The 25,910-nt window shown below is 44.3% G+C and overlaps 2 protein-coding genes across 2 annotated transcripts; one reads left to right on the forward strand and one right to left on the reverse strand.

Moving 5' to 3' along the window:
- Positions 1 to 3,965: 3,965 nt before the first annotated feature.
- On the reverse strand, positions 3,966 to 9,897 carry LOC306930037 (acidic mammalian chitinase-like; the record flags this gene model as incomplete). Its single annotated transcript, XM_079510776.1, has 11 exons — positions 3,966 to 3,979; positions 4,789 to 4,924; positions 5,465 to 5,587; positions 6,603 to 6,788; positions 7,278 to 7,401; positions 7,814 to 7,938; positions 8,035 to 8,191; positions 8,724 to 8,765; positions 9,255 to 9,456; positions 9,549 to 9,578; positions 9,873 to 9,897. The coding sequence occupies 11 exons, from the start codon at positions 9,895 to 9,897 to the stop codon at positions 3,966 to 3,968; spliced, it is 1,164 nt and encodes a 387-aa protein (XP_079366902.1).
- A 5,452-nt stretch (positions 9,898 to 15,349) lies between these two features.
- LOC306930038 (acidic mammalian chitinase-like) lies at positions 15,350 to 23,926 on the forward strand (the record flags this gene model as incomplete). The annotated part of the gene is made up of 11 exons (XM_079510777.1): positions 15,350 to 15,374; positions 15,661 to 15,690; positions 15,783 to 15,984; positions 16,751 to 16,804; positions 17,274 to 17,439; positions 17,536 to 17,660; positions 20,038 to 20,161; positions 20,664 to 20,849; positions 21,865 to 21,987; positions 22,528 to 22,663; positions 23,913 to 23,926. The coding sequence occupies 11 exons, from the start codon at positions 15,350 to 15,352 to the stop codon at positions 23,924 to 23,926; spliced, it is 1,185 nt and encodes a 394-aa protein (XP_079366903.1).
- Between the last annotated feature and the right edge of the window lie 1,984 nt (positions 23,927 to 25,910).

The following is a 25,910-nucleotide window of genomic DNA, read 5'->3' on the forward strand; positions in this document are numbered from 1 at the left end:
TGGTTTGACCTGGGAAGGATTCTACAAATGTCTTCTAAATCCTGACAGTTTTCTGAAAACCCATGTTTCTATGTCAAGGACCCCCAAGATTATATGTATTTTGCCGCCGACCCCCATCTGAAAATATGTTGTTCCAGGGACTCACCCCAGAAGCAAAGCTTTGAGTTAAAAGCTTTGGCTCTGAATGAATATATATTCAAAGATTTGCGCCACATATATTCACGATTTTTCAAAAATAGCAGACCTACAAGCTCGTAACGCGGCACTCGGTGCTTGTACTCGGTGCACTATGAGCTTGTAGATCTGCTATTTTTCAATAGCTAAAGTATAACATGCTTAAAACACTTAAAAGGGGTTCCCACCCAGGATGGTCTGTCTATTTAGTCTGTTTGAGTGACGCAACCTGCATTCAAGGCACCGCTCACTTCACACAAGTGTGATTTTGAGGGGGGCGCTACATCATGTGGCAGCCAAGTCTATGGACTTTATAATGACGTAAAAAAACTCTCTTCAGACCTTTTGAGGGCCGCTAGCCCCTCCTGTTCCCACTGTCTGGGTTTGTGTGAACACAAACATTGTGGCTTGTGATTGGCTGATCACCCCATTGCGATGATTTGATTGACTGGGCAAAAGTACATATTGGAGATGAAAGTGAGGGCAGAAAAGCGAAAACGCGAAGAAGTGATTGGCCCGGAATGACTTTTGTGATGATTTGATTGGCTGAGCACGGAATGATGTACGATGATGTATGATGATAAGAGCGCCCCTCACTTCACACAAGTGTGAATTCTTTTCTATGTATATTTATCTGTGAGTAAATATACTGTCTCTTTCTCATTAGTCCGCAGAGGCTGGCAGAAGGACTATAGGCATTAGCCTGGCTAATAAGACAGACCGAATCAGCCGTTGGCAAAAGTGTGATTTGAGTCTGGCTTATTAGCCAGGCTATATAGGAATGACGTGAAGAATGGAGTGAATGTTCCCTGCTGGTTCATTCATAGTAATGGAACAGGCCTCCTAGATGGAGATGCCTCAGAGTACATGTTTCTGGCCTGTTTAAGACTTAGGCTACTGATAACCTCAGAGTACATCGTCAGTCAGTGTGGGCACGCCTCTCTAAATTGGAGGGTGCCAAGTATTGTAGAGGAAGAGGGGTGTGTTTGTATTTAAGAATAGTGTTTTAGGAGTCTGTTGACTATAATGTGGAGTGAGAAATGTAACTTATATTATGTTGTACAACATCCTTTGAAGGTGAGGTTAGTCATATTCTATGAGAATGTATAGCTGGGCCATGTGGTATAGGATCCACTCCCTATAAGAGGGAGACTGCAGGGTCATGTGGTATAGGATCCACTCCCTATAAGAGGGAGACTGCAGGGCCATGTGGTATAGGATCCACTCCCTATAAGAGGGAGACTGCAGGGCCATGTGGTATAGGATCCACTCCCTATAAGAGGGAGACTGCAGGGCCATGTGGTATAGGATCCACTCCCTATAAGAGGGAGACTGCAGGGCCATGTGGTATAGGATCCACTCCCTATAAGAGGGAGACTGCAGGGCCATGTGGTATAGGATCCACTCCCTATAAGAGGGAGACTGCAGGGCCATGTGGTATAGGATCCACTCCCTATAAGAGGGAGACTGCAGGGTCATGTGGTATAGGATCCACTCCCTATAAGAGGGAGACTGCAGGGCCATGTAGTATAGGATCCACTCCCTATAAGAGGGAGACTGCAGGGTCATGTGGTATAGGATCCACTCCCTATAAGAGGGAGACTGCAGGGCCATGTGGTATAGGATCCACTCCCTATAAGAGGGAGACTGAGGTAGGATCCACCCCCTATAAGAGGGAGACTGCAGGGCCATGTGGTATAGGATCCACTCCCTATAAGAGGGAGACTGCAGGGCCATGTGGTATAGGATCCACTCCCTATAAGAGGGAGACTGCAGGGCCATGTGGTATAGGATCCACTCCCTATAAGAGGCCAGAGGGAGACTGCAGGGCCATGTGGTATAGGATCCACTCCCTATAAGAGGCCAGAGGGAGACTGCAGGGCATTCAGTTAGTTGGGCTTGGAGCAACAAGCTGTAAGCACCTAGGGGAGAGCTGCCAGGGCCCTTGTCTTGTAAGAGTGTCGCCTGTTTAACAGTATCTACCGTATATATCAAGTTCCTTGGTTGTTTTCTTTAGTTGAGTTTTTGTTTCATTTTTGGTAAAGTCTTATACTGATTTATTTAAGGCCTTCACTATTTATGCTGCACTGTAATTGTTGTTGGAAGACTCGTTTGGGAGAAAATAAAACGCCCCAAACTTTGCATCTCTGCTTGTCACATTTTTGGAGCCTTGACCAATCGGCCAACTTCACAGTCATAATCATAATGAAACTTCTTAAAGTGATCACATGTAGGCCTACCTATGGCATGCTGGTGTGAAAAATCAGTGCTGCTATATTGCTATTACAATATCATCAAATTCACACTATTAAACATCTCATCAAATGTGGCTGCAAGAAGACCTATTGCATTTCACACTGTTCTTGGAAGTCTCGGAATCTCAAACTGCTCCGAGATGTGCCTGAGAGAGCAGCAGATGAAGGGATGTGTGGAAATGTCAGCCAGCCATACTGTGCATGACTGCATGTAAACATGGTGGACATACTGTAAACATGGGGACATACTGTACACATGGTGGACATACTGTACACATGGTGGACATACTGTAAACATGGGGACATACTGTACACATGGTGGACATACTGTACACATGGGGACATACTGTACACATGGTGGACATACTGTACACATGGTGGACATACTGTACACATGGTGGACATACTGTACACTACACATGGTGGACATACTGTACACTACACATGGTGGACATACTGTACACATGGTGGACATACTGTACACATGGTGGACATACTGTACACATGGTGGACATACTGTACTCATGGTGGACATACTGTACTCATGGTGGACATCGATGATGACGAGGAAGATGGACAGACATTCAGTAGTATTTATTTTTGACTTACATGCATACTATGCAGTGATGTATATTTTGATAGCTTATGCCTCTCAACATATGTCATAATTGTACACAACACTTCGGCCTACAGGAGGTCACATGCAGGGTGCAGGTCTCATGCCTGAGTGAAGAGTTAATCTAGAATAGCAAGTCACTAAAGATGGCCTAGACACTTTAAGATCTGTTAAAGCTTACAACAGCTTTGAGTTCATCCTGTCATACATATTGGACAGTGACTTTTACCACTCAGGAATCCTTTTACAGAAGGACCGCTGTGGTAACTTGTTGACTGAGGGTCAACTGAGCCTTAAGGGTCAACACACACACACACACACACACACACACACACACACACACACACACACACACACACACACACACACACACACACACACACACACACACACACACACACACACACACACACAGAAAGGAACAAGGTGACACCCACATGTTAGAGATGTATAAGATGGACAGGGAATCAGTTAGGACTGGAAGAGAGAGAGAGTAAGTGAGAGACAGCAGAGAGACAAGGGGGGAACCTAGGCGCTCTGCCTGGGACGAAGGCCTCAATATGCTGTAACTATGGAACGATGAAATCTGTAACCTGTAACTGATTGCTGACCAATAAATGGAAAGAAGGATTATGTGCCTGCTTGGATCTCTTATTAATTTCAACAGCAACTTCAACAAAGGAATAAGGTCCACAGAACCCTGTAACAAATAGACATCACAGTTTATTATTATTATTATTATTATTAAGAACAGCAAGAAGTAACGGAAGTAAAAACAATAGGATCCCAATAATAACTCAAATAAAAGGTGTTTTGAATTGTATACAGTTTTATTTCCATCAGTAGACAAAACTGTTACAGAGCAGGTCCTTCCCACCATCCACATGGGCCTGCATGGTCCTGGACGAGTACAGCCAGCTCTAAGCTCTGCAGCCTGCATGACACATGGAGGAAAAAGAGGATTATGTCTCAAGAGATGGAACTCTATGTAGTATTGTCACCGCTGAATTAACCCAATAACCCACTATACTGTAGACCAGGGGTGCCCAAAAGGTAGATCGCGATCTACCAGTAGATCACAAAGGCTGTGCAGGTAGATCACATGACATGCCCCTAAAGAGTATTTCATTTAAATATATTGAAGAGAAAAAAACGATTAAAAAAACATTTCTCCCCCTCTATTTCCCATTCCAAGTGCATTTGTCTTATACTGTACAGAATGTAACATGAACTCTACTATTCCGAAGCCCCCTCAGGTACATAATTAAACTATTTTCAGCAATGGTATAATAATTGATTTGGTGGGTAGATCTTGCCGAGCTGGTCATTTTGAAAGTAGCTCTCAAGTCAAAAAGTGTGGGCACCCCTGCTGTAGACCATTATCTGAATAATCAGACTCGTGCAGGAGCATAGCCAGAGGTCAAGTACTTAGCACATCAGAAACAGGGAAAGATGTATACGGCCTGGTTCTATAGCCAAGCTTTGATGTTGCTTGCCCTCTGCTGCACCGTTTCCTGGGTCCAGGAATGTCTTTTAGTCCAATTTAGCAATCCTGACTCTCACGGTACGGTAGCAATCTCTAAACTGTTTTGAGGGTGTGTGTTCTTGTCACTAAACTGCCCCTCTCTGCTACCTTTCCCCATGATCAATCTGAAGTTTGTATTGCGTGCATGCATGTGTGTGTGTGTGTGTGTGTGTGTGTGTGTGTGCGCCCGCGCGTGCGTGCGTGCGTCTGCATGTTACCTCCGGCTCCCAGGCCATTCTTGAGGGCGTTGATCAGAGGGTATGGTCCCTGGCCACAGAAATTGCCACTGAAGTCGTCCTGGTCAAGAGTCCAGACCATGGCTCCACCAAAACCACTCCTCTTCAGCCAGCCAACCTGTACCAGTGCGTTAAAATAAATGACCAAAGCAGGAACTAGAAATGTACTCTTATCGAGCTACCGACTTGCGCTTCACACACAAGTTGGCCATGAATGGCCTACTTGTGCGCGAGCAGAGCACGCAACTTATATCTGACGCTTGTCAACTTACTGTCCCTCCCTCCCTATATATAACTTTGAAACTCAAATCTGTTATTTCATCCACACATGTCCGTTTTTAGATAAACATGCATAGTTACAAATCACCCAATCCCTGATTGGCCGAGCGACGCCACCAACACACGGCCCCAAACCAATCGGTTCGAGGGGCCACCGACATAACGCAGCAAGCTGCCAACTTACGCTCTGATTGGTCGAGCGACGCCACCAAAAACGCACAATCCCTGATTGGATTGGCCGAGCGACGCCACCAAAGACAATACACATTCCCTGATCCCGGACATACGCAGCCGAATACAGTACTTGCGCCGCTCTGCTCGCGCAAGTAACTAGTAGTGTCTACAAATCTGAGCAAAGATGTGAGATGCTGCTATGCACCTTGCCCTGATAGCTGACAACGTTGTCGAATCCAGCCCAGGTCTGGCTGTTGTAGGCGTAAGGCACCTGCTGGGCGACATCCCAGACCTGTGTGGTTCCTTGCTGGTTCAGGAAGTAGCAGATCTGAATGAAGCAGAGACAAGCCATTAGAAACAAATGTGAGATCTATACTGTATGTATTAGTTTCTATATAGAACTCAAAACCTTGTTGCACTGGAGAAGTACGTGTACAATCTCTGCCTCTGACAAGTCTATTTATGCAGTTTGTTTTGGTGAATACACGTCACCTTTTGCCTACATTTCCACCTATAAGTAAAAATCTGATATTTAACGGCTATCGCAAATATAAAATATAAATGTCATATACAGTAAAAAAAATCACACCCGTGTGAACTGAGTGGTGTAAGGTATTATATAGCCTGTCTGACGTAATGAAATCATGTCTGATGTAATGAAATCACACCCGGGTGAACAGGGTGAACATAGCAACCATGCTCATTTTTTCTGCACAGACTAACAAAGCTACATCAAATCATGTCTGACGTAATGAAATCACACCCGGGTGAACAGGGTGAACATAGCAACCATGCTCATTTTTTCTGCACTAACAAAGCCTATATCGTTTTTGAAAATGAGGCAAATTTAGCTTGTTTTGACACAAAAAGAAGAATCCAAGATAGCGTTATTAGCTGACCGCTACCGGAGTGTTATGAGGGCATACTGGACGCAGTTGATCACCGTAATCAATTGATATTAAAATAGGCGTCAAAAGGCGCAATTGGCGACGGGTGAGTTAAATGGCAGCGGTGGCCGAACGGATTGCGGAGCGGTCTTGATACCGGAAGGTCGCCAGTTCGAATCAGCGGTCCGACACGTTAAAATTACCACCGCTGAAGTGCCCTTGAACAAGGCATTGAACCACTACGATTAAATGTTCTATGAGCAGGGCCTGGCTGGAAACAAGTTCTTGAGCTTAGCCCAGATACCCTGGGTAAATATAGTAATCATTTAATTTCATTTCAAATACCTCATAGTAGGCCCAGGTTCCAGGGTGAGTTAAATACCTCATAGTAGGCCCAGGTTCCAGGGTGAGTTAAATACCTCATAGTAGGCCCAGGTTCCAGGGTGAGTTAAATACCTCATAATAGGCCCAGGTTCCAGGCTTCATGGTGAATTGACCGGCAGGTCCAGGTCCAGTGCTTGGAGCACCGATACCGGTGTTGGAAGAGGAAGCGAGTTTGAAGGTCTGGCCGTAGGTGGCGAAACCAACCAGCAGCTTCTCAGCTGGGGCGCCCATGTTCTTCCAGTAGTTCATAGCGTAGTTCTATAATATGGACAGGGAAACATATACAGCACAGCCTTTCAGCACACATTTATTTCCCCCGTGCTGTCCTTGAACACAGTGGTGAGTTGTCTACTACCATCTTCCATCCTTGTGTTCTGACGGTATCTGACCGACACTCCAGAGCGACTGAAATCTTTTATAACCACCAGCAGTCCAGCAGCACCTATCCCTTTCCTTCAGCGCACGCGCGAGTGTGTGCATGTGTGTGAGTGTGACACACTGTGTGTGTCTGTGTGTGTGTGTGTGTGTGTGTGTGTGTGTGTGTGTGTGTGTGTGTGTGTGTGTGTGTGTGTTTGCTCGCACATGTGTGGATTGTATAGGCGGGCATCTGCGCTGAAGATGCCCGCCCTCGAATTTTTCATTTCAATACATGGCTTCAAAGCGGTCTGTCGAGGTCCGGGTCTAAACTAGAAACCAATGGGGTTCACTGTGTTCACATTTTGAATGTGGAGGAACTTCCACACTCACCACGTTGAAGTTGATCATGGCACCCTTGTCAGCTGGGCCCTGCCACACAGGACTGTTCTCTCCAGTAACGTGCGCCCAGGAGCCGTGGAAGTTGTAGGTCATCACATGGATGTAGTCCAGGACACTGGTGATGAAAGGATGTACAGGAGTCAGGGGGATTTGAAGAAAATATTAGTGCAAGTGCATAGGACAACCAGGAAGGTCCAATTGTTCCGAAATCTATGATATCATTTTCATTTTTTCTTCTTTTTTTTAAGGTCCCGCAACGACCGCACACTGTGAAACGGCTTAAAGGATGCTATTTATTAAATTGTAATTTCGGTCAAGATCCATTTCTGATTCTGAGCGACTGTAAAGACGAATCGTATAAGCGGGGAAGGAGGCGTCACATCATATTCAGAGCTTTCGTTGCACCAGACTGTATGACGGAAGCATTTGAAAATTGTAGGAGCTCAACAGACACAAATACTCATATAGCCTATAATGCCCATGGAGCCAAATACTTGTTTGTATGTTTGTGTGATATCTATACTGACGCTCCCAGCTGGGGAACCTGGTATCCAGCGTCGATCACTCCCTTTTTGGCAGCGACGGCAGCGGTGAGCATCAGACGAGGACGGTAGGTCTGCTGACCTTCAGCCTCGAAGGCAGCCAACAGCTCCTGCAGAGAGACAGGAGGTGGTGAAGAGAAAGATTTCCATACATTTCCGACATTTTAAGGTGCCATTAATGTCTTGTAACATGATAGAAGGCTGACCTGACACAGGGCGGTGAAGCGAGCCTTGTCCTCAGGTGGGGAGCCCAGTCCAGCCCAGTCGATGTCCAGACCGTCAAAGTCGTACTGGCGCAGGAACTTGATCGTGCTTTGGATGAAGGTCTGACGGTTAGTCTGACTGGAAACCATGGCTGTGAACCTGGGGGGAGGGGGAGGGGGAGAGAGAGAGAGAGAGAGAGAGAGAGAGAGAGAGAGAGAGAGAGAGAGAGAGAGAGAGAGAGAGAGAGAGAGAGAGAGAGAGAGAGAGAGAGAGAGAGAGATATTCATCCAAAAGAGTCAAAGAAAGAGTGCCTTTACAGTATCTGAGGTTTCATGTTTAAAGGTATATTCAGTGATTTCACTTAATTCAAATATCACTTATTTGTTCTTATTTTTTGGATAATCCTCCCTACTATAAAGGGTGCTGACCATATAAGGAGTTCCTCCCTGTCCCCAGTGAGCCCCTGGGGTCAAAAAACCCTAGTTTCGGTTTGGGCTTTGGGTGGCAAAGCCTTCATCCAATCAGGATGAGAGGGGCCTTCATCCAATCATGATCGAGTGGGGTGGGCCTTGGTGCACGTGCTGTTGGTCTGTTGTACTTCCCCCACTGTAGAGTGTGCATGTGCACATCTTGTTACCGGGGCGGACCGTTTTTTTTTTTCCAAATCACTGAATGCTCCTTTAATACTCACTGCTTTCCTTTTACGGCCAGCAGGGTCTTCAGACTGCTCTTCCTGGACAAAACAAAACAAAAATGTAAATCACTTTGAGTCCTCACACCTTTGTGTCAGCCTGATATGTAGGATAGAATAGATGTAGAATAGAATCTATTCTAGCAGATAGCAGATATACAACCTCGTAGCGTGTCACTTCTATCTATTCGATAGATAGAAGTGACACGCTACGAGGTTGTATATCTGCTATTTCTGAACAGCCAAAGTATGAACTAATGGTTAAAGTTGTTCAAATCTAAAATGGCATGCACATTTTATGGCTTGATAAAAGCATGTATCTTCCCACAACAGCAGCCCGGAGGCTGCAGCTCAAGAAAGAAAGTGTAAAGAAGAGGCATCAAGTCAACCGGGAGATTCAAAACATAGCCTTAGATTTTGTGAGCATGCGCATGATAAAATATAATGTTTACACTTTCAGAATGTGTGTGTGTGCGTGTGCGTGTGCGTGTGTGTGCGCGCGTGTGTGTGAGTATGTGTGTGCGTGCTCACGGATTCTTGAGATCCACGAACTGTCCATAGAGCGTCTCATCGTTCCACTCAGTGGTTGTGATCATGTTGTTGTCTATTCCAGCGAAGGCATAGATGATGTGGTCACAGAGACACGGGTCGATGTTGGTGGGCATGTACTTCCCAGCACCGTGACGGTACTGTCCCCAGTTGGTGAAGTAACATGAGAGGATGTAGGAGGATCCTGCAAGGGACGAGTGACAAAATAAGGGCTTGTTGTTGATGTTTTAGTTTTTTGCCGTTTGAGAGTAACACACCAAGTGGACAAAGTCTTACCTAGCTGCACGTGCAGCAGGAGAGCCAGTCCTGCAGAGAGAGATACAAGCAGAGAGAGAGAGAGAGAGAGAGAGAAAGTGGAAAAGGAGTGGTGGTTGGGTCAGTAAGGACAAGCACTAAGATTTATCCTCCGGTTATTAATCTACATGACACATAAATGCTTCTACTTATTATTATAATCATCAGTTATATGAATCATACTGTTAAACAACTATTTCGAACAGAAAAGTAGATCCGTTTCATAGTAAATCTAAAGATACAGTTCATTTCCTCTGCTGCTCTGCACAGAAAAATGTTTTCCTCAACAGCAATTTCTCGACTTACCAACGAAGATGAGAAGCTTGCCCATGGTGCGTCTGTACAACTAACTGAAGGCCAGAAGCCTCTTATATACCTTCTATTCCTCTCCATATCTGTAAAACATGTTTGATCTGGCTTCGTTATTCTGATAAATCATTTGTTTGGTCAGGAGTTAATTGCCCTTCTCTGTTTTCCACTGGCGTTGTTAATTGTGCCGATAACTTTCAAGTGTTATTCAACAATGATATGATTTTCAGACAATTAGAAGTCAAATGAAGGTTATACAGGTTTGTACACATTCCACCGCACGCACTTTTACAAGGCTTCATGTGCAAAATGTGTGAAAGATGATGTTGATTCAAGTTTCTTTTTTAGGAAAAAAGACCCCTTGAGATGTACCATCTCGTTTTCGAGGGGCTCCCAACACAGATACATGTCACAATCATTATTGTACATGTAAACAATAAAACAAAACAAATTACATACAACATACATGGACGAGACAAAACACTAAACATTGCAGACCACATTACGGCATTGAATCCAATCATATAACACATTATGAAAATGCTACGTCCTATACAGTGAGTGCAAACAATAAAATAATGATAATAGTAATACAAAATAAAATAATGAAATAAAGAAATAAACATGGTGATATAATGGCATATTTACCGATAGCATTTGACACTGTAGAGTGATCTACAGTGTCAAATGCGGAGCTAATATCCAGGAGAAATAGCACTGAGCAGTCCCCGGAGTCGGCAGCAAGGAGTAGATCGTTTGTGACTTTTAAAAGAGTTGTCTCAGTGCTATGGAGGGTGCGGAAGCCAGATTGAAATTTAAAAAAAAATGCTGTTAAAATTTAAAAACGGAATCAGTTGATTAGAAACAACTTTCTCTAAAATGTTGGATAAAAATGAAAGTTTGGAAATGGGTCTAAAATGATTAAGAACGAGGGGGTCAAGAGATGGTTTCTTCAAAAGGGGCTGTACCAGGGCCCTTTTAAGGCTGGAAGGGAAAACACCAGAGGACAGGGAACAGTTTAAAATAGATAAAATGGATGGGCCAACAGTCTCTATAACCTCCTTCAGGAATGTGGTCGGGATGGTGTCTAGTTGGCAGGAGGATGATTTCATATGAGATATTATCTCCAGGAGTGTAGTCAGTGCAGGGATTTGCTGAAATGTAGTGAGGTGAGATGGTGGTGCTGGGTGAATCTCAGGGGCTCTAGGTACAGAGTGGAGTTGCTGCCTAATTCCTTCAACTTTTCTGATGAAGTGGTGGAGGAACTCCTCACATCTTTCTGGTGAGGCCTCCAGAGGCTGACTGGGCAGTGGGCTAATTACGGAATCAATTGCTTTAAATAGTATCCTGGAGTTATGAGAGTGTGAGGCAACGAGGTGAGAGAAATAGCTGTTTCTGGCATTCCTGACTGCGGACTGATATCCTGCCATCAGTTCCCTGAGATGGTCATGTGAGGAGGTGAGTTTGTCTTTCTTCCATTTCCTTTCGGCTTTCCTGCATTGCCTTTTAATTTCCCTGGTCTGGTCGTTTAACCAGGGTATGGTTTTTGGTTTGGCCAGTTTAATTTTGAAAGGTGTGGAGTTGAGTATAATATGGGAACACGTGCCAATTGAAAAGATATGCCAGGGACCCCCATGAGAGAAGATTTTTACGGCTCGAGCAGTGATTCTCAACCCGTTTAATTTCAACGTCCCCCAGTTTTACATGCATTAGTCTACGGACCCCCCCATATAATGGCATTTCTATCTCTGGGACCCCCAATTTATATTGTAAAATCAATGCTAATTTACTCTCTGAGTTACAGACCCATAATAGTCCATTTGGGTCCAAACTATCATTTAGCTGGGTCCCCCCTGGAACTCCCTCAAGGAATACGAGACGGCTCGCCCCTTTGCCAACTCGCCCCAAGCGGCGAAGATCGGTCGCCCCAACGGGAAGATCGGTCGCCCCAAAGCCCGGGGCGAGATATCCACGCTGTGGGTGCAAGCTATCCACGGCTTGGGGTCCCCGGGGATCCCCCAGACCACTTTGGGAACCAGGGGTTCAACGAGACAGCAGTGTCTCGTTAAGCCCCGACGTTTCCAAAACGAGCTATTGCGGATGAATCGATGGTCTTATAAAACATTTAAGCATATGGCAAGTTAACTTAAGTTATATACTTGGTGCTGAGCACTAAGTTCAACAACCAACAATCTGGTGCGCTGCTGCTGATCATCGCCTCCTCCTCCACCGGTTCAGTCACATAATAGTATAGCCTAAACTGTATGCCAACATTCACCAGCTCAGCCCTCTTCATATTAAACTAGAAAAAGTGCCCTTCTGGGCACAGGTCTCCACCAGGAGGATAGGAGTGTGTGTGTGTGTGTGTGTGTGTGTGTGTGTGTGTGTGTGTGTGTGTGTGTGTGTGTGTGTGTGTGTGTGTGTGATGTTTGGCAAAATGTTTAGGAGCTATATAAACGTGTGTGTGTGTGTTTGTGTGTGTGTGTGTGTGTGTGTGTGTGTGTGTGTGTGTGTGTGTGTGTGTGTGTGTGTGTGTGTGTGTGTGTGTGTGTGTGTTTGAAAACGGTCAAGTGGCATTTCTTCCAATAGTAAGAGAAATCTATGAAAATCTGGGAACTAAATCGTTACCAAGAAATTTCTTCACCAATGTGTTTCTAAAGGTGTCTAATAACATGTACTAAAAGTTTGAAATTCAACTCCCGTGGGAAAATTGAGTTATTAGCATAATATGTGACCATACCCATAACATCCTATATAAGGCAAAAAAGTCCAAATTTCATCATTCTTTAAGTAGCATGTGACATATGAAACTAGGGTGTTTGCATGATTCTGAATCCATTCCAAGCATTAGTTTTGCACAAAAAACACTCCTTGGGAGGAAAACGGCCACACAAACGTGATGAGGTCAGCACATTTGGTCAACTGGATATGGCCTAATTTAGCCCAAGGAGTGTTTTTTGTGCAAAACTAATGCTTGGAATGGATTCAGAATCATGAAATCACCCTAGTTTCATATGTCACATGCTACTTAAAGAATGATGAAATTTGGACTTTTTTGCCTTATATAGGATGTTATGGGTATGGTCACATATTATGCTAATAACTAAATTTTCCCACGGGAGTTGAATTTCAAACTTTTAGTACATGTTATTAGACACCTTTAGAAACACATTGGTGAAGAAATTTCTTGGTAACGATTTAGTTCCCAGATTGGTCAAATACCTGATAAAATGCCCTTACTACAAAGCCTAGTGGGAATATGCATGCACAGTTTCACCACAATCGGACGCTGCGTTGAGTAGTTGTGGCGATTTGTACAAAACGGGTACAAAGCATCGTTGGCATCCAGGGAGTGTGTGTGCTAAATGTGGCATCGACCGGGTTAACGGTGCCGGAGATTAGCTGTTCACAGACGGACGGACACACGGACACACGGACACACGGACGGACGGACGGAGTGTGTGTGTGTGCGTGCGTGCGTGCGTGCGTGCGTGCGTGCGTGCGTGTGTATGGTTTCTGAATTGTGTGTTGTTTGCTTATCTTTGCTTATCGTCCAGATAAAAAGAAAATGTATTAACAACTTGTTTCATGTTTTTTTTAACTGGATGATAACTAAGCAAAGATTGGCTACATTTGTGTTAATATGAATCAGTAGCCTTTCCATGTCTACTTTAGTCTAATAGTTATTCTCCACTGTAAGACAGGACAGACACTTTACTGTTCCTTTGGTTAGTATTGAATTTGGTAAACATGCCTTTTCTTTTAAAGCCCCTACAGACTGGAATAGTTTACCAGATAGATCCATCTCAACATTCCCAGTTTTTAGAAGTGCACTGTCTTCTTACTTTAAATGTTCTTGCTATCGGTAAATATGCCATTATATCACCATGTTTATTTCTTTATTATTATTTTATTTTGTATTACTATTACTATTATCATTATTATTATTTTTTTGCACTCACTGTATAGGACGTAGCGTTTGCATAATGTGTTATATGATTGGATTCAATGCCGTAATGTGGTCTGCAATGTTTAGTGTTTTGTCTCGTCCATGTATGTTGTATGTAATTTGTTTTGTTTTATTGTTTACATGTACAATAATGATTGTGACATGTATCTGTGTTACAGTGTTGGGAGCCCCTCGAAAACGAGATGGTACATCTCAAGGGGTCTTTTTTCCTAAAAAAAATCAACATCATCTTTCACACATTTTGCACATGAAGCCTTGTAAAAGTGCGTGCGGTGGAATGTGTACAAACCTGTATAACCTTCATTTGACTTCTAATTGTCTGAAAATCATATCATTGTTGAATAACACTTGAAAGTTATCGGCACAATTAGCAACGCCAGTGGAAAACAGAGAAGGGCAAATAACTCCTGACCAAACAAATGATTTATCAGAATAACGAAGCCAGATCAAACATGTTTTACAGATATGGAGAGGAATAGAAGGTATATAAGAGGCTTCTGGCCTTCAGTTAGTTGTACAGACTGATGGATTTATAATTAAGATAAAACCCATTAGTTGCATATAAAATGCAGAAGGGACCTTAATGATTCACCAAAGATAGAAAAGGACTGTATTATACTGAATTACTGAGCCACACAGGGCTAAACTATAAAAAATACTTTAGAGAAAGTACTCAAAGAGTACACAGAAATACTCAGCACCACAACAGGCCGAGAGCCTATGACCAAGTTAACCATTAGTTTTAAGCAGGAAATACTCTTTTAGAAAAATACCTTCAAGTCAATTAAAAGATGAAACCACCAGGAAGAAGGATTGTCCAGTCAGCAGATTATGGTTTAGTTCTATTCATTTTCAGATCAGAGAGACAGAACAGATCCGCATACAGCCAAATTACTCTCCCCTGTACCACCAAAAGGGCACAGGGTAGTCTCTGACGAACAATTCATTACAAAGGCATTAATACTGTAGAATTACAATTGTTGATACACTTTCATTGGCTCAATACACAGTTAATTTCCACAATGCCACGCTGGCACTAGGTGTCGAACGCTGATTGGACCAGCACATAGATGATGGGACTGATATTGGGACAGCTTCCTTAATTCCGTCCTTGATGGCCATAGTCCGGGAAAGCGTGGACGCTGGCGTTGCCAGGCAACCTGTTGATAACATTCTTTCCCTGCCGTCTGTGAACTTTCGACAGCGAGAAATGCTCCTTCTCACTAGGCATCAAGGCCACACTGATATCGAAGCAGCTGCATGTAAACTCAAATCAAAACAGCACACTACAGTATGGTGAATTTACTTGACTGGGGACAGACATTATGGAGACTTCCATAAGATATTAAATGGGACAGATGAAAACATATTTTGGCCATAAACATGGATGACATGACATAAATAGGATAAGGAGAACACGGTCTGGGCCAAAAGGGAACATATTGACACCAGTCCACAAAAAATACCAATATAGCAGATCTACCAGATCCATCACAGACGCACCATGGGCAAGCTTCTCATCTTCGTTGGTAAGTCGAGAAATTGCTGTTGAGGAAAACATTTTTCTGTGCAGAGCAAATGAACTGTATCTTTAGATTTACTATGAAACGGATCTACTTTTCTGTTCGAAATAGTTGTGTAACAGTATGATTCATATAACTGATGATTATAGTAATAAGTAGAAGCATTTATGTGTCATGTAGATTAATAACCGGAGGATAAATCTTAGTGCTTGTCCTTACTGACCCAACCACCACTCCTTTTCCACTTTCTCTCTCTCTCTCTCTCTCTCTCTGCTTGTATCTCTCTCTGCAGGACTGGCTCTCCTGCTGCACGTGCAGCTAGGTAAGACTTTGTCCACTTGGTGTGTTACTCTCAAACGGCAAAAAACTAAAACATCAACAACAAGCCCTTATTTTGTCACTCGTCCCTTGCAGGATCCTCCTACATCCTTTCATGTTACTTCACCAACTGGGGACAGTACCGTCACGGTGCTGGGAAGTACATGCCCACCAACATCGACCCGTGTCTCTGTGACCACATCATCTATGCCTTCGCTGGAATAGACAACAACATGATCACAACCACTGAGTGGAACGATGAGACGCTCTATGGACAGTTCGTGGATCTCAAGAAGCCGTGAGCACGCACACACATACACACACAAACGCGCGCGCACACACGCACACGCACACGCACACGCACACATTCTGAAAGTGTAAACATTATATTTTATCATGCGCATGCTCACAAAATCTAAGGCTATGTTTTGAATCTCCCGGTTGACGTGATGCCTCTTCTTTACACTTTCTTTCTTGAGCTGCAGCCTCCGGGCTGCTGTTGTGGGAAGATACATCCTTTTATCAAGCCATAAAATGTGCAAGCCATTTTAGATTTTGTCGCACTTTGACCATAAACCAAGACACAGAGACAGCGCTACGGGGTATTTGTATAGCCTTCCTTTATTTAGAAGTGAGTTGACAAATGAAAAGGTGAACTAAGGCAGGTATTCACACACAAGCACTCGGCCAACACAATGTCTATCCTCTTCCTCTCCTCCTAGGTTCCCGTGGTTCCTGGAAGGCCGGGGGTGGGTATTTAATATAACGGTTACTTTCCCTCCTTTTCTCTCCCGGGAGATCCAGGCTCGTGACGTCACGTAGCCATGGCAACAATGTCAACACAGGGTATTCGCCTCCTGTTAACGGTAATATCACTTCTATCACTGTCACTTCATCAGTGTCACTTCTATCTATCGAATAGATAGAAGTGACACGCTACGAGGTTGTATATTTGCTATCTGCTAGAATAGATTCTATTCTACATCTATTCTATCCTACATATCAGGCTGACACAAAGGTGTGAGGACTCAAAGTGATTTACATTTTTGTTTTGTTTTGTCCAGGAAGAGCAATCTGAAGACCCTGCTGGCCGTTGGTGGATGGAACTTAGGAAAGCAGTGAGTATTAAAGGAGCATTCAGTGATTTGGAAGAAAAAAAAACGGTCCGCCCCGGTAACAAGATGTGCACATACACACTCTACAGTGGGGGAAGTACAACAGACCAACAGCACGTGCACCAAGGCCCACCCCACTCGATCATGATTGGATGAAGGCCCCTCTCATCCTGATTGGATGAAGGCTTTGCCACCCAAAGCCCAAACCGAAACTAGGGTTTTTTGACCCCAGGGGCTCACTGGGGACAGGGAGGAACTCCTTATATGGTCAGCACCCTTTATAGTAGGGAGGATTATCCAAAAAATAAGTGATATTTGAATTAAGTGAAATCACTGAATATACCTTTAAACATGAAACCTCAGATACTGTAAAGGCACTCTTTCTTTGACTCTTTTGGATGAATATCTCTCTCTCTCTCTCTCTCTCTCTCTCTCTCTCTCTCTCTCTCTCCCCCCCTCCCCCTCCCCCCAGGTTCACAGCCATGGTGTCCAGTCCTGCTAACCGTCAGACCTTCATCCAAAGCACGATCAAGTTCCTGCGCCAGTACGACTTTGACGGTCTGGACATCGACTGGGAGTACCCAGGCTCTCGTGGCTCCCCACCTGAGGACAAGGCTCGCTTCACCGCCCTGTGTCAGGTCAGCCTTCTATCATGTTACAAGACATTAATGGCACCTTAAAATGTCGGAAATGTATGGAAATCTTTCTCTTCACCACCTCCTGTCTCTCTGCAGGAGCTGTTGGCTGCCTTCGAGGCTGAAGGTCAGCAGACCTACCGTCCTCGTCTGATGCTCACCGCTGCCGTCGCTGCCGACAAGGGAGTGATCGACGCTGGATACCAGGTTCCCCAGCTGGGAGCGTCAGTATAGATATCACACAAACATACAAACAAGTATTTGGCTCCATGGGCATTATAGGCTATGGTCCTCATTCACAACGGCGTTTACGCTCATACCGTTACGTAACGTGAGCGGAGCGTGAGCGGACAGGCATTTACGTGGATTCCCACATTACGTGGGAATTCATGAACTTGAACGTGAACTTGACGGTGACGTCGGATGGTCGGAATCTCCGCTAAAAGCTGCGCCAGCTCAGAGGGTCGTGTACTGCTTGCGTAGATTTATTCAGAAGGCTTTAGTCTTCATTCTGAATCAATTAAAAGTCCCCAAATCTCAGATAAAATATGTAGGAATGTGTCCAAAACATTGGTCAGCACATAAAAAAATGATAGCTTATATAAAAGCCAAGTATCACTTGGATGCCTAAATGCATGCATTCTAGAGGCAGGTTAGCCTAGAGTCCCATACAGAAACTGCCCCTGCAAACCCGACACCTTTTTATTTATTTATTAGGATATTTCTAGCATGCGCGATTGCGCTGCACTTGACAGCTTTCTACTCGCAGTGCAACGCGTTGTGAGCTTGTAGATCGGCTCTCGCGGACTCGCGCTGCATGTTAAAAAACAAACTCACAATTATAATAAGAACATACACGTATCTGCATTCTGCACTGTACGAATTCATTGGAAAATGAATTAGCCCTATAACAAAATAGAAGTCCACATTATTGCATCAGCGTGCAATTCGGCCAGTCATAGTTTTAAGCCAGTGCACCTTAATTAATTATAATATGGGGAACTTATAGCTGGGCTGTAGGCTACTATATTGATGAGATCAATCAAGTTTGGTGCCAAATGTCCCGCGAAATTCGCGAATCATTTTAATATGACATCATCATAAATGAACCTGCACTTAGATCTGACAAAGAGGAGGCTACCCGCCGTATATGGTTGAAATTTTAAATAGCTATAGGCCTATGCCTACGTGTCCATGATCAGAACAAATCCATTCTCCACATGGCATTCAGACAGATGACAGTGAGATGATATTAATCTATTCCCCGCATGAATCAATGCAGCTCTGATAAAAATATCGGATATATGTTTTACCTCTGCAAAGGTGTGAGTGAGCAATTGTTTAATAGAAAAGAAAAGGCTTTATAATATAATTGCCAAGTATACGCTAGCTTGCTGCCTTGGTCCCGAACTTAAATAAATAAATAAAAAAGCTGCATTTTATACCGTAAGTCAGCTTGACATTGCTGCAGCGGTGCGGAGCAGCGTTCACCGTTTTGTAAGCTTGGGAAAATGATTTATATAGTTTAATGGTAGGCTATAGACAATATAAAGAATCACGCACAAATGTAATGGTATATGGATGTAAAAAAAAGAGACTGCAGGTGGTGGTCGTCGCTCCGGCGCTTGACATGGTCAGATCATTTTCTTTTAATTTCCTGTCCTTTGATGGATTGAGTGTCAGTTTGTACAGTTTGTATGGTAGGCCTATAGTGGTATACTTTATACAATGGTGCAAAAACTTGTTTGTGGTCCTGTGGAATTAGGAAATTAATAGAGGGCTATATTCATGATATATCTGCACAGCACTGACTGACCGAGGCAGTATAGCCTAATTTCTTTCCAGCAATCATTTTTATTTTAATTTGTGAAGCCACTATACTAGAAAATATCATTATTTTGTTGCATTCCGTCAGGAGGACCTCTATTTCGTTTGAGCTGTAAGGCCTATAGTTCTTTTTTGTTTTTTTTACTGCTGTCTGCTGAGTCATGCTTGACGCCTTTTATGGTGTGAAATGGGGCGTGGGTCAATGCAAATGAAGTTATCCGCTGATTTTCCGATCATTTGGCACCCGCTCGCATTCACCTGCGTACCTCACAACATACACCTGCGTACCTGTGGTACACACCGCTCTTTGAATTGCACGGCAAAACAACGTTGCGTGATCGGACGGAATTTCCCGCATCAGTTTACGCTTCCGTTCCGCTTCCGTTACACTCTTGCGTATTTCTCCTTTGTGAATGAGGACCTATATGAGTATTTGTGTCTGTTGAGCTCCTACAATTTTCAAATGCTTCCGTCATACAGTCTGGTGCAACGAAAGCTCTGAATATGATGTGACGCCTCCTTCCCCGCTTATACGATTCGTCTTTACAGTCGCTCAGAATCAGAAATGGATCTTGACCGAAATTACAATTTAATAAATAGCATCCTTTAAGCCGTTTCACAGTGTGCGGTCGTTGCGGGACCTTAAAAAAAAGAAGAAAAAATGAAAATGATATCATAGATTTCGGAACAATTGGACCTTCCTGGTTGTCCTATGCACTTGCACTAATATTTTCTTCAAATCCCCCTGACTCCTGTACATCCTTTCATCACCAGTGTCCTGGACTACATCCATGTGATGACCTACAACTTCCACGGCTCCTGGGCGCACGTTACTGGAGAGAACAGTCCTGTGTGGCAGGGCCCAGCTGACAAGGGTGCCATGATCAACTTCAACGTGGTGAGTGTGGAAGTTCCTCCACATTCAAAATGTGAACACAGTGAACCCCATTGGTTTCTAGTTTAGACCCGGACCTCGACAGACCGCTTTGAAGCCATGTATTGAAATGAAAAATTCGAGGGCGGGCATCTTCAGCGCAGATGCCCGCCTATACAATCCACACATGTGCGAGCAAACACACACACACACACACACACACACACACACACACACACACACACACACACACACACACACACACACACACACACACACACAGTGTGTCACACTCACACACATGCACACACTCGCGCGTGCGCTGAAGGAAAGGGATAGGTTGGACTGCTGGACTGCTGGTGGTTATAAAAGATTTCAGTCGCTCTGGAGTGTCGGTCAGATACCGTCAGAACACAAGGATGGAAGATGGTAGTAGACAACTCACCACTGTGTTCAAGGACAGCACGGGGGAAATAAATTTGTGCTGAAAGGCTGTGCTGTATATGTTTCCCTGTCCATATTATAGAACTACGCTATGAACTACTGGAAGACCCAGGGCGCCCCAGCTGAGAAGCTGCTGGTTGGTTTCGCCACCTACGGCAACACCTTCAAACTGGCTTCCTCTTCCAACACCGGTATCGGTGCTCCAAGCACTGGACCTGGACCTGCCGGTCAATTCACCATGGCGCCTGGAACCTGGGCCTATTATGAGGTATTTAACTCACCCTGGAACCTGGGCCTACTATGAGGTATTTAACTCACCCTGGAACCTGGGCCTACTATGAGGTATTTAACTCACCCTGGAACCTGGGCCTACTATGAGGTATTTGAAATTAAATTAAATGATTACTATATTTACCCAGGGTATCTGGGCTGAGCTCAAGAACTTGTTTCCAGCCAGGCCCTGCTCATAGAACATTTAATCGTAGTGGTTCAATGCCTTGTTCAAGGGCACTTCAGCGGTGGTAATTTTAACGTGTCGGACCGCTGATTCGAACTGGCGACCTTCCGGTATCAAGACCGCTCCGCAATCCGTTCGGCCACCGCTGCCATTTAACTCACCCGTCGCCAATTGCGCCTTTTGTCGCCTATTTTAATATCAATTGATTACGGTGATCAACTGCGTCCAGTATGCCCTCATAACACTCCGGTAGCGGTCAGCTAATAACGCTATCTTGGATTCTTCTTTTTGTGTCAAAACAAGCTAGATTTGCCTCATTTTCAAAAACGATATAGGCTTTGTTAGTGCAGAAAAAATGAGCATGGTTGCTATGTTCACCCTGTTCACCCGGGTGTGATTTCATTACGTCAGACATGATTTGATGTAGCTTTGTTAGTCTGTGCAGAAAAAATGAGCATGGTTGCTATGTTCACCCTGTTCACCCGGGTGTGATTTCATTACATCAGACATGATTTCATTACGTCAGACAGGCTATATAATACCTTACACCACTCAGTTCACACGGGTGTGATTTTTTTACTGTATATGACATTTATATTTTATATTTGCGATAGCCGTTAAATATCTGATTTTTACTTATAGGTGTAAATGTAGGCAAAAGGTGACGTGCATTCACCAAAACAAACATGCATAAATAGACTTGTCAGAGGCAGAGATTGTACACGTACTTCTCCAGTGCAACAAGGTTTTGCGTTCTATATAGAAACTAATACATACAGTATAGATCTCACATTTGTTTCTAATGGCTTGTCTCTGCTTCATTCAGATCTGCTCCTTCCTGAACCAACAAGGAACCACACAGGTCTGGGATGTCGCCCAGCAGGTGCCTTACGCCTACAACAGCCAGACCTGGGTTGGATTCGACAACGTTGTCAGCTATCAGGGCAAGGTGCATAGCAGCATTTCACATCATCGCTCAGATTTGTAGACACTACTAGTTACTTGCGTGAGCAGAGCGGCGCAAGTACTGTATTCGGCTGCGCATGTCCGGGATCAGGGAATGTGTATTGTCTTTGGTGGCGTCGCTCGGCCAATCCAATCAGGGATTGTGCGTTTTTGGTGGCGTCGCTCGACCAATCAGAGCGTAAGTTGGCAGCTTGCTGCGTTATGTCGGTGGCCCCTCGAACCGATTGGTTTGGGGCCGTGTGTTGGTGGCGTCGCTCGGCCAATCAGGGATTGGGTGATTTGTAACTATGCATGTTTATCTAAAAACGGACATGTGTGGATGACATAACAGATTTGAGTTTCAAAGTTATATATAGGGAGGGAGGGACAGTAAGTTGACAAGCGTCAGATATAAGTTGCGTGCTCTGCTCGCGCACAAGTAGGCCATTCATGGCCAACTTGTGTGTGAAGCGCAAGTCGGTAGCTCGATAAGAGTGCATTTCTAGTTCCTGCTTTGGTCATTTATTTTAACGCACTGGTACAGGTTGGCTGGCTGAAGAGGAGTGGTTTTGGTGGAGCCATGGTCTGGACTCTTGACCAGGACGACTTCAGTGGCAATTTCTGTGGCCAGGGACCATACCCTCTGATCAACGCCCTCAAGAATGGCCTGGGAGCCGGAGGTAACATGCAGACGCACGCACGCACGCGCGGGCGCACACACACACACACACACACACACACACACACACACACACACACACACACACACACACACACACACACACACACACACACACACACACACACACACACACACACAAACACACACACACACACACACATGCATGCACGCAATACAAACTTCAGATTGATCATGGGGAAAGGTAGCAGAGAGGGGCAGTTTAGTGACAAGAACACACACCCTCAAAACAGTTTAGAGATTGCTACCGTACCGTGAGAGTCAGGATTGCTAAATTGGACTAAAAGACATTCCTGGACCCAGGAAACGGTGCAGCAGAGGGCAAGCAACATCAAAGCTTGGCTATAGAACCAGGCCGTATACATCTTTGCCTGTTTCTGATGTGCTAAGTACTTGACCTCTGGCTATGCTCCTGCACGAGTCTGATTATTCAGATAATGGTCTACAGCAGGGGTGCCCACACTTTGACTTGAGAGCTACTTTCAAAATGACCAGCTCGGCAAGATCTACCCACCAAATCAATTATTATACCATTGCTGAAAATAGTTTAATTATGTACCTGAGGGGGCTTCGGAATAGTAGCCTGGGCCTGGCTAATAAGCCAGACTAATATCACACAACACTGTCGCGGTATATTAGTCTGGGCTGGCTCCACTTGGATTTCATTTCCCGGGGGGCGGGTTCAAACATTTTCTCTTTGACGCAATTGGTCAGAGCTACTGTCAGTCAAAAGTCTCAAGCATTGAACGTCACTGTACCAAAGCCCGCCCATATTGCATAACGTGTCCCGATTGGTCCGACCTGTTCTCGGTTGTAGGAAAGAGGCGTGCTACTGAGCCTCGCCAGACCGTAATCCGCTGGTAGGCAATTTTTTTTTGCCAACGGCTGATTCGGTCTGGTTTATTAACCAGGCTATCGGAATAGTAGAGTTCATGTTACATTCTGTACAGTATAAGACAAATGCACTTGGAATGGGAAATAGAGGGGGAGAAATGTTTTTTTAATCGTTTTTTTCTCTTCAATATATTTAAATGAAATACTCTTTAGGGGCATGTCATGTGATCTACCTGCACAGCCTTTGTGATCTACTGGTAGATCGCGATCTACCTTTTGGGCACCCCTGGTCTACAGTACTATAGTGGGTTATTGGGTTAATTCAGCGGTGACAATACTACATAGAGTTCCATCTCTTGAGACATAATCCTCTTTTTCCTCCATGTGTCATGCAGGCTGCAGAGCTTAGAGCTGGCTGTAATCGTCCAGGACCATGCAGGCCCATGTGGATGGTGGGAAGGACCTGCTCTGTAACAGTTTTGTCTACTGATGGAAATAAAACTGTATACAATTCAAAACACCTTTTATTTGAGTTATTATTGGGATCCTATTGTTTTTACTTCCGTTACTTCTTGCTGTTCTTAATAATAATAATAATAATAAACTGTGATGTCTATTTGTTACAGGGTTCTGTGGACCTTATTCCTTTGTTGAAGTTGCTGTTGAAATGAATAAGAGATCCAAGCAGGCACATAATCCTTCTTTCCATTTATTGGTCAGCAATCAGTTACAGGTTACAGATTTCATCGTTCCATAGTTACAGCATATTGAGGCCTTCGTCCCAGGCAGAGCGCCTAGGTTCCCCCCTTGTCTCTCTGCTGTCTCTCACTTAGTCTCTCTCTCTTCCAGTCCTAACTGATTCCCTGTCCATCTTATACATCTCTAACATGTGGGTGTCACCTTGTTCCTTTGTGTGTGTGTGTGTGTGTGTGTGTGTGTGTGTGTGTGTGTGTGTGTGTGTGTGTGTGTGTGTGTGTGTGTGTGTGTGTGTGTGTGTTGACCCTTAAGGCTCAGTTGACCCTCAGTCAACAAGTTACCACAGGGTCAGCAAGTTACCACAGCGGTCCTTCTGTAAAAGGGTTCCTGAGTGGTAAAAGTCACTGTCCAATATACATGACAGGATGAACTCACAGCTGTTGTAAGCTTTAACAGATCTTAAAGTGTCTAGGCCATCTTTAGTGACTTGCTATTCTAGATGAACTCTTCACTCAGGCATGAGACCTGCACCCTGCATGTGACCTCCTGTAGGCCGAAGTGTTGTGTACAATTATGACATATGTTGAGAGGCATAAGCTATCAAAATATACATCACTGCATAGTATGCATGTAAGTCAAAAATAAATACTACTGTCCATCTTCCTCGTCATCATCGATGCCCACCATGTGTACAGTATGCCCACCATGTGTACAGTATGTCCACCATGTGTACAGTATGCCCACCATGTGTACAGTATGACCACAATGTGTACAGTATGTCCACCATGTGTACAGTATGTGTACAGTATGCCCACCATGTGTACAGTATGTCCACCATGTGTACAGTATGTCCACCATGAGTACAGTATGTCCACCATGTGTACAGTATGTGTACAGTATGTCCACCATGTGTACAGTATGTCCACCATGAGTACAGTATGTCCACCATGTGTACAGTATGTGTACAGTATGCCCACCATGTGTACAGTATGTCCACCATGAGTACAGTATGTGTACAGTATGCCCACCATGTGTACAGTATGTCCACCATGAGTACAGTATGTCCACCATGAGTACAGTATGTCCACCATGTGTACAGTATGTGTACAGTATGCCCACCATGTGTACAGTATGTCCACCATGAGTACAGTATGTCCACCATGAGTACAGTATGTCCACCATGTGTACAGTATGTGTACAGTATGCCCACCATGTGTACAGTATGTCCACCATGAGTACAGTATGTCCACCATGTGTACAGTATGTGTACAGTATGCCCACCATGTGTACAGTATGTCCACCATGAGTACAGTATGCCCACCATGTGTACAGTATGCATGTGTACAGTATGTCCACCATGTGTACAGTATGCATGTGTACAGTATGTCCACCATGAGTACAGTATGTCCACCATGTGTACAGTATGTGTACAGTATGTCCACCATGTGTACAGTATGTCCACCATGTGTACAGTATGCCCACCATGTGTACAGTATGTCCACCATGTGTACAGTATGCATGTGTACAGTATGTCCACCATGTGTACAGTATGTCCACCATGTGTACAGTATGCATGTGTACAGTATGTCCACCATGTGTACAGTATGTCCACCATGTGTAGTGTACAGTATGTCCACCATGTGTACAGTATGTCCACCATGTGTACAGTATGTGTACAGTATATCCACCATGTGTAC

The sequence above is a fragment of the Electrona antarctica genome, assembly GCF_951216825.1.
Source record: "Electrona antarctica genome assembly, chromosome: 9".
Lineage (NCBI taxonomy): Eukaryota > Metazoa > Chordata > Actinopteri > Myctophiformes > Myctophidae > Electrona > Electrona antarctica.